At 38.1% G+C, this 10,198-nt stretch overlaps 1 protein-coding gene across 1 annotated transcript; it reads left to right on the top strand.

Annotated features, from left to right (window-relative positions):
* The first annotated feature begins 4,819 nt into the window (after window positions 1-4,819).
* Window positions 4,820-9,167, top strand: LOC131791605 (ALK tyrosine kinase receptor-like). Its single transcript, XM_059108951.2, has 2 exons — window positions 4,820-4,989; window positions 7,101-9,167. The coding sequence occupies exons 1-2, from the start codon at window positions 4,978-4,980 to the stop codon at window positions 8,235-8,237; spliced, it is 1,149 nt and encodes a 382-aa protein (XP_058964934.2). The 5' UTR covers window positions 4,820-4,977; the 3' UTR covers window positions 8,238-9,167.
* The last annotated feature ends 1,031 nt before the right edge of the window (window positions 9,168-10,198 follow it).

Below are 10,198 nucleotides of genomic sequence, written 5' to 3'. Positions count from 1 at the left end.
TCCGTATATTATGACCGAAAGCCATATATAAGTGCGTCATTGACTGGTCAAGATGGCTGGATCTTGGCCGAGTTCCTTTTGCGGACCGAGACGTTTCCTTAAAAGCACAAAAACAAAACGAGGCTAATATCCAGCCATCTTGACCGAACAAGCTTGATCAATAAAGCATTTATTGTATTGGAAAAAAGATTTCGCTTTCATAAGAATCAAGAATGACTTGTTTCAGATCTCAGAGAGCCGGGAAAGAAGGCCAACTGTGTTTGTAACACAATTAATACACGAGGGTCGTTTAGTTTTTCTTTGTTTTTGCCACTTTTTACGCCTTCTTCGCCTGTATTTTCTGAAAGATACGAACTTTGTGAGTCCGCTCCACGCACTTTTTTCCAGCGCGGAATCATAGCGGGAAATTCCGAGCCTGCAAGATGGACCGGGTAGCCAATCAGAACACAGGATTCGCTTCAAATTGCTCACGGGCGCTGTCAGCTATATAACTATGAACGATTATTACATGAGTGCACGTTGGATATGAGACTGTAAATAGCCAACGAAGTGCGAAGCACCGAGGTCTTCACCTAAAGATCAGAGGAACTACGAGTGATAACACCAGGTTGCAAGGTGGAGGTTAGTTACGCCGATAACTCGAAGTTGCTCAAAGGAGGAGGGAAGAATTAATTGTTGGAACAGCGTGTTAAAACTTGAGAAGGTTGAAAGGAGCGATATTATGCTCATGCACAAAATGAACTAAAAACTGTAAAGACACTACATAGTATTACACAAAGGGGTTGAAGTTAACTTTAAGGGGAGAAATATTATAAAGAAAGCGACTGGAAAGAATCACCCCGAGTTAGTGGCATTTTCAATTGATCGGTGTTCTCAGTTACCGACGCTTAATGCAGCCGTAATACAGTGGCCATGAAAAAAAGCTGTGAAATTGGTTTTGGTTCGAGTCACCAGAAATCGACTGTGGGTGATCAGACAAAAAAAAACGATTGTATAAACCTTGCTCCCCATGGCGTAAACAATGCGCAAAGATCAAAGGACAAAGGAAGACACCCTGCATAAGAACTGGTCTTGGTAGAAGGAGAACAACTACTAGTAACAAAGTTGCGGCACATTTAAGAGTCAGGAAACCCAATTCGAGAGTTCAACCAAAGCAGACTGAATACCTCGAATCGAGCTCAATACTGGCTGACCACAAAATGGCTACTTCAGTTTGCGACAGTATTGATAAAATGTCTGTACAACGCGCAAAAAACTCTTTCTTGTTTCCATCCTCTGACGTAATGCTATTTTTTTCTGAACTCAATCAGTACTAAAACTCAAGAACAACCCTCGTTTATCGAAATCCCTTACTATATATCTATTGATCTGCACGGAAAACAACACAGTGGTTAGATTGAGAGGCTTTTTAATGGACAGAATCTGTAAACTTTCGAATTCCTCCAATCCCAAAACGGGTCTTTAAAGTAAATGTGATGGAATAGTGCTCTATTAGCGTCATTGCTTCAAGGAGGGAGGTTGCCCCGGATACGAGGAGTTCGAGACCCGTCTAAGCCTTCTTGCATTCTCAGAAGTAGACTTTTCTTTCTATCAGTGGGATGTTCTCTTCTTTTTTAGACAGCAATCGTATTAAAACCGTACATTTCATCACTTTGAGCCATTGTTGGTCCGAGATTCACCAGATTTTCTGCGTTTTAGTTTCACTGTCAGTGTTGTTGTGTCGCTGTTAGCTTAAATATGCCGGAACAACTTTCCGGATTGGTAACAAGCCGTAAGGTTTTTTAGCTATATTCCTTGTATCACCACGACAGGCTTAGCAAAATATTTTATACATCACGATAATCGGCCTTGTAATCAATTTTAGTAGGAGATTGCCTTGGGTGTTCCAGGCAACTGCACCATATTTCCTAGCCTCTTGATGCCTCGTCTACGAAAAATTCATGAATAATTGGCCCTCCCAAGCAATTTCGTTCAGCTGAGTACCTTACCTTACAGCGAACAGACCCTAAAACGTGCGAAACGCCATCTAATCTCCAAATAACTTTTGTGTGAGAACGAGCAGAATCATGTCAAATTTGATACTGCTCGACTGTGATACAATGAATTTCTAAGTCTAGTATCAAGCAAAACCTTCTCTGTCAAATCATTTATGTATCTTTAAGCCTCCTTGAAAAAAAATCGATAACAATTCATTTTTATATCCTACCTTAAATTGCTTTGTAATCCGGGTCCACATCGCTTTTGAAGAGCGAAATGTCACCACTGCCCAAGAAGTGACCGGCTTGGATCAGTAAAAATGGCATAAAAAATATTTTATCTTCATGATTATCACTGAATAGAAATTATTGAAAACAAGCCATTCAAGGACGCAGTACCTTTTATTCTGACGTAATAAGGCTGCCCTTTAAAAAGGGAGGAGAAAAAAACACGTGCCTGTAAAGCTAACACCTCGACAGACGAACGAGTCGCTTCTGAAGAGAACAAAAACCAACAAACAAACCAACAAATACGCCTGTAAAATTTAACAATAACACACGATTTAATCTCCTTCTCTGAGTTCAAGTTCTCGAAATTAATCATTCCATTGCTAGAACTGATATGTTTTTTTGATCGAGTAATTGCAGCTGAATCCAAACAGAAGCCAGACTAAGGAACACAAGGATGATGACGTCAATAGACCTCCGGACAAACACTGAGGGGAGTGCCCAAGTTCAAGTATGACGTACATCGTAACAAACAGTTCTTTGCCGAAAAACAATAACTCGAAGTAAAACGCTACGATCATCTTTAAGCGTTTTCAGGTGTCACTGAAAGATCTCTGGAAGAAAAAAGTTATCAAATATCCGCTTGAAATCTTGTAAAATGTTTCAATTACTTATCTCACAGGATTGTGATCAACATTTTTTTCTCGGGTTTTTTGGAAAGTTTTTTGATAATTCGCGGCAAAAAAACACGAACAAAGCAACATGGCCAAATTGAAAAATGTCTATTTTTGCTACCATTTCATAAAAAATTTTCAACTTCGTTCTTTAACCAGCGGAGACGTCATGACAGCCTTTGACGCATTTTCTTCCGGTTATGGAAACCTTAGTTAGCGCGCAAAACAGGGTAATAAATTGAGTCAAAGGGTTTGCCGCTCTGCCAAATTTGTTTTGGAGACTAAAACTTGATTGTACACTCTTAACTAATTAATCGACAATTTTTCGCTATTGGTGCAATTGGTTGGTGATACAATGCTAATTTCTGTAATTATTCACAATTTTCAAATTGTCATTCGATATAACACCGAAAAAGTTCTGTAAAGTTGTTATTTTCTTCTACTAGCATTTTCTACCGTAACAAAAAAAAACAGACAAAAACAACCAATTCTATGTTTTTGATGACTTCAATGCCATAAATGGAAACAAAAAATATCACGACATCGCCTGTGAAGAAAACATCCCAGGAAAATAAACCGCTATGAAAAGTTAACCATGTTGACTGAAACAAAATATGGTGGTTTAATAGTCCATTTCAAATAATGAGGCTGTTATTTATGAAAAAGGAAAATCCTTTACTGTACTCGACCAAGGCTACTTTCACAGTAAAGTAATCCCTTACTATTAACAGAATAATGATCAAATGTTGATGCGTAGTTTTAATTTCTACAATATGGCTGTTACATTGCTAAGTTTGTACATTTTGTATAGCTGATTTAACCCTTAATTGTTTTGCTTTACAGCTGGCAGCGTCTATTTTTTTTCCTTTTCGCTGATAAACAACCAAATGTTAGTCCGTCAGTAACATGACGAGCAGGATAGATCCACTTTTCCTAACCAAGCGATTCAATCAAAATTCACTGTCTTTAAACGTGTTGTATGGCACTAAAATTGTCAGTTTGAAATTAAATTAATTTTTTAATTCTTGATAAGTTTTTGTTGTTTGTAAATCAAGATCATGTAACGCGACCAGTCATCCCCATGGAAGTTGAGACAGAACCACGTTTTATTTAATAACAATGTGTTGTTTTTCAACTTTATTATAAGTCAGTGCAAATATTTTGTAAACAGTTCAACTACTCTCCGATGAAGGAAAATAAATTCGTACGTGCAACCTTTCATCTTTTTGTTGTTACATTTTGAGTAAACATCTACATCAGGATCACTCTCTATCTCTAAATCTAGCTTCATACCATTGTGAGTGTTGACAACATCCTGCCAAACGCAGTTCTCTTGCCAAAGCAGATTAAAAGCTGTAGTTTTTGACGTCAGGAAGAAATTAATTAAAAAGAAGAATTTAAAGGTAAACTTTGGCATTCAGGGAAGTCAGTTCAAAGCTATCTATAATTTGTGGTTTTAATTAACTGTCTTCGAGTGAACAAGTTTGGCAAGGTTTACCAGCTTTACAAGCGAATAACCAGCTTTCGTAATATAGAAAAACACTGACCTAGTCTTTTGACTAAAAAAAAAACCAGGGAGACAGATTTTTAAAATTGAAATTTGAGTCGACAACGTGATATTAATTTTTTCAATTTCTCCGACACACTCGAATCAATATTTACCAAGTAGAGCCTTAATAATTTTCACGAAAAGTCGTGGCTTCCTTTTTATTATTTCAAACAATTATGCCATTATCTCTAGCATGGAATCAGTAACAAAGGTTGCTACTTAGTGCTATTTTCCCTTCATTCTTCAGTTGATTAACGTTGTTGGACCTTGAAGAGCGGGGACTTCGGATCACACACATTCCCGACAACTGGTGAATATGACGATCCTACCCCCGAAATTATTTGCACAAGCGCCTTTAACAATGAATGCTGTTAAGTTCTCCGTCAAAAACGTCAAGCCTCTTAACCAATGAGAAGTGGCCTCCGCAAGTAAACAGACGATATCTGACTACGACCGGAGCATCTGGTTGATAATTCTTCTTTACGATGATCATGATGTTTCTGCGCGACAACTGAACCACTCTACTATTCCTTAATTTCCCGTGTGAATAATGCCTGATACGGTGAGTAAATCGGGAATACGATTTAGAAACGTTTTCATTATTATGGTCTTTTCATTGAGTAGCCAATATTTCGTTTGCCTGGAGATCGAAGTGTTGCGGCCTCGCAATAATTCCAAGTAGGAAAGCACTCCTCCCGCCAGATGACATTGGAAGAAGGAAGTGATAACACGGAACTAAACTTTGAACCTTGCATTATTTCTGTAGTTCGTTTTAGCGTGAGTTCGATGAATTACAATACCTAGATATTTGACTAATTGTAAGTGAAATATATTATATATCAATAGACACTATTGTTTTTCTTGGTTTTATCCAATACCAAATCAAGAGAACAAAGATTTGTTGGAGACCGACTATAGCACGAAAACTATATTTAAGTAAGTTTTTTGGACGCAGTTTTAATTCTAAAAGTCTAGGAAAGGCTAGGTTGGCAATTTCAAGCCTTTGCAACAGGTTAACCCTTCTTTTAACCCATGCCGAGTGCAGTTAAGTACTGAGTCGACGTATTCGTCAATTTTTAATAAAGTTTCTATTTTTGTATTTAATTTGAGCGTAAGGTGTATTTGCAAATACCTTGAAAGCTTAGAACTGTTTATTTTCGTCACATTCAGCGGACAGGGAGGAAGTTTAATTCAACGAGTAAGAAAACACACGAAATCATGAATCCACAAATGACTGACATTTTAATCTATCCTTTGTGACAGCAAAGGAAAATTCAATTAGAATTTAAAGTTGTGAAAATATCTTTTGTGATCGGCTAGGCGGCTGCTGAACATATAACTGAACATTTTGTTTTTTTAGGGTTCTCCTTCATATTATGATTGATACTGATGTATTCCTGAATATCAATCAGATCTTTCACTTACTCGTGAAAAAAATATATTCCAATTTGATTGCAAATTGATTTAACTCATTTTTGACATCACGACTCATTTAATTCATTATATTTTGCAATGAATCTGAACCATAACATTTTACCTAAAGACTTACGGATAAAAGAGGTGCTAAATTTTGGTTGTATTGACTGCGAAATTACCATTTAAAAACTTGTTTGTTTAACTTCGAGGATCTTTCGACTACTTAAAAAAGGAATTATGTTCCATTCCGATCACAAAACGATATGAGAGGAACACTCAGTTTCACTCGCTTGCCAAGTTACACCTTGTAATCAAACAGGACCAGTGATATCAATTTACATACGAATTAGCATAAACATTTCCTGCATTTTAGTCGCCTCGAAAAAAAACAAGTTTAACTCTCCAACTCAGAAAATCACGAGGGAGAGCTAAAAACTGAATTCAGCATTGCGCCTGCAGTAAAACAGCGGGACTAATACTTGTAGCAAATTGAGATTCAACTGACAAAAGTATTCTATTCGTATGATAGTTTGAACTGAAATACCATACGACCCGGCGTTGGCCAAAAGCCGAAATGTTTTTCTATAACTTTAGGACAAATCAGTTTTTAGAAAACTCTCGGCTAACTTCATGACGTTGTTCTATATGAAAAACCTCAAACAAACTGTTTATAATCTATTATGTGAGACATAAATAAGATGTTTGCTTTGAGTCGCAGAAGTTTTCCCAAAAGCTTGCGAAATGAAATATTCTTTGAATTCATAACCATGTCAACTCCTGACCACTAACTCAGTTTTGCCTTCCCCACGCAACCTTTCAAGCGCACCAGACCGGCAGAAGGACCATTCATAAAGCTCTCGTGTGTAACATCTCGAGCTTGTGTTGTGACAACTAAAAGTTAAACCTCTTTTTAAAACAACTCTTTAAGAAATGTTACCAATTTTAAGAAAAAATGTGCAATGGACCAACACTCACACTTAAAAAAGCGTAATTTACTTCAGAAATGTTAGAGGAATTTCGAAAACTTAGAATCCACTGACATTTCAATAATAATTTCTTATTTCCTGAGCAATAGAACGTAAACAACAGTTTTCTAAGTTTTAGTTGTTAATATAAACTCAATGCAACTTAGGAAGGATATAAAAGTTTCCGTAGCAGGTTAGGAGACGATAAACGCAGCCACAAGGGATCAGACTAAAGGACAGGGTAATTTCCTTTTCAAGATTAATTTTAACAAATCATCGAATTATTTTACAGGGACACAGAATGTTTGGTATATTTCCAGTTTTGATCTTGGTGATTGCATCATTTGTTCAGTGTTACAGCACCGACACTACCTTCCGTTCTTCATATCTAACTATCTGGGATGATAAAGTTTTATTAGGTCACGTAATAACAGTTCACTATGTTGATGGAATCACTTTATGTGCACACGACTGTTTGTCGAAACCAGGATGTCAATCTTTTAACTTTGGTAAAGACTCCAACCTATGCGAGCTGAATAATTCATCATTACAACACAGAGACTTAGCGTCGAAAGCAAGCTTTCTACACGGCAGCTTGATAATAGTGCCCATCATCAAGTTTGTTTTCACTACGCTAGGCGCGCAAGGACCGACTGGGCCAACTAACACATCAGGGTACTTAGGCACAACGCTAGAGGGTCATGTGAGACTCAAAAATGGAATTCAAGAATGGACAGTTCCTCACACAGGAACTTATTACATCGAGGCTTTCGGTGCCTCAGGTGCAAATGGGACATGTCGCTCATGTTTGGGGTGGAGACTTGGAGGACTGGGTGCAAAAATCACCGGTTCCTTTGAACTTGAGCGAGGCCAGAGGCTGAAGATATTAGTCGGACAGGAAGGGCAAATAAGTTTTGAATTTAAGGAATCCCCAGGAGGAGGTGGCGGGGGCACTTTTGTTACATTCATGGACAATTCGCCTCTTGTCGTGGCAGGTGGAGGAGGGGGAGCCCCAGTTTCAATTGCCGGGAATTTAGACGGGGACCCTGGGCAAGCAGGTCAAGAAGGTTCCAGGCATGGAGGTAAGGCTGGCTCAGGTGGAAGACTTTCGGATCCTAACTTGATGGCTGGAACTGGAGCAGGGATCTGGGGAGATGGTAAAGGCGTAAACGGAATGGCTATGAGCTTCAAAAACGGAGGAATCAGTGCTAACGTAGACCTCTCAAAAGGAGGATTTGGCGGAGGGGGTTATGGATTGCTCCTGCCTGGAGGAGGAGGTGGGTATTCCGGCGGTGGAGTTGAGGGAAACCATCCTTCCTCTGCTGGAACTGCGGGTGGTGGGGGCTCCATAAACAACGGGACATCTCAAATTAATGAGAGCGGAGTCAATGAAGGAGACGGTAAAGTCATTATTACGTTGATAAATTAGACGTGATGAATGACGTGGACTGTTGGAACACTCGAGAAAAAGCAGAAAAGAGAGCGAGAAGAGAATCCTGAAACTCTTCCATCTGTGGATGAAAAAAAGGTGTCTAAAGCCTCTAAAGTTGAATTTAGGGTTTCTCTACCTTCGTGAAAAATAGGCTTTTCAAGTTGCAGTTGGTTTAAAGACTTCAGAGATCGATTGACTTCCTGCTTAGTTCATTCCATTAGCCATAAATTACAAAAGACGAGATCACCGCTGATTTGTTCAGATCAAAGACGGAACTAAGCAAAGAAACTTATGAACATTGTACGGTTGAGATTTTTAGTGCAATAAGACTACAATATAACAGACAATTGGTCTTAACGGAAATTCTTTGGGGAGATTATTATATATCGTACTTCATGTCTATTTTTTATATCTTAGTTCTGCTCTTGTGCAATTCATTGACCAAATCTTGTTCGAATTTTCTCTCCGTAAATTTAAAGGGCTCCATTTTCGCAGTCCGCTTGAATCTTGTCTTCGTCCTTCTCCCTCTCTACGGGGAAGAGCGTGGGCTCATTTCACGAACAGCGGATAAATATCTAGACTACCAACTTAAAAGGTGACTTTTCAGGAACGAATAACAATAAGATTTCCGAGTATATCGGAGAACGCTCACCTGATGAAAAGAAACACCAAAATGGGACTCGCAAAGGATCTCCTGAAAAGGATCATTATTTATAATGCGACATCTCTGTACTGCACAGGTATCACAAGAGTTAGATTTCTGTTGACCAGCTACATAGCAGTGGATAACATAGGTTGTGTCATTGTCACTGAATAAACCTTCACACTCTAAAAATTACTTATCATCATGTTAGTAAATTTAATATACTTGAGCCTTAACTATTAAGAAAGATTCTAGTGAAACAAAACACCTCGCCTTTGGCCCAACTGTTTGACTGTCGCTATAAAAAAACACTCGGTATTTACATATACTTTTAATTATTGCTTGGAATAAAGCATGACGTTTCTGAATGGAAGTGTAACTGAGAGGTAAGTGATAAAAAGAGAACTGAAAAGGAATGATACATATACGTTGTGTATGGATGTTCCCTGTTTTTGAAACAAAATCTTCTGTTCAACAATAAGGAACATTACAAAATTTATACCGGTTCAAAGAACGGTCCAAAATAAGCAATGCCTCACTTAAAGTCAACAAGTTCAGTTTTCATTTACTAGCCATAATTCGTATCGCGTTTTTGAATCAAAGCATCGTTAACTCGAAAGCTGATGTGGTCGCTTTTAAGGCTTAAATGCCTATTGTTTTCCAAATCGTTTCCTTTCAATATTTAATTTTCATTCTGATCTCAAAAAGGACTGTCTCAATCGTGATGGAACGATAAAAAAACCATCGAAAACCATCTTGTAAACTTTGAAACTCGCAGCTAAACTGGACGAATTTTGGAATGGCGGATTTGTAGGATACTTCACAGAAAATCTTTTCGTATGGTATTTATGCACGAATCGGTAAGTATCAGAAATCAGTGACGAGCGATTGAGATTTCTGATAATAACCAAACAGTGCGTAAATACCATTCGGACAGACTTCCTATGGCGTATTCTGTGGGTTTATAATCTTCTCCAAGTTACGTCTAACAAGGTGATTAACTCCGCAAATTACTTCTTCAATCATGTGTACTTACGCTCTTTCATCTCTCAGACATTCTTCGAATGGTTGCTCATCTCACCTTGTCTTTGCTTTTCTTGTTTCTTTTCTCCATGCCTTCGAAAAAATTCCGTTGAATTTTCAAAAGCGACAAATATTTTTATGATTTCCAAACTGCCCTATATTTCGTTGTGCATACAGTTATTGGATAAAAGAAACAATAGCAAAAACAACAGATTACCATTGGGACCAAAGCTTTGTTTTACAATAGTATGAGGCAGAGCGGAAATCTCACCCAGATCTTTTCTTACTCGTT

The sequence above is a fragment of the Pocillopora verrucosa genome, chromosome 2, assembly GCF_036669915.1.
Source record: "Pocillopora verrucosa isolate sample1 chromosome 2, ASM3666991v2, whole genome shotgun sequence".
NCBI classification, from domain to species: Eukaryota; Metazoa; Cnidaria; class Anthozoa; order Scleractinia; family Pocilloporidae; genus Pocillopora; species Pocillopora verrucosa.
Note: the sequence above shows the minus strand (reverse complement) of the source record. Positions and strands in the feature narration are given on the sequence as shown.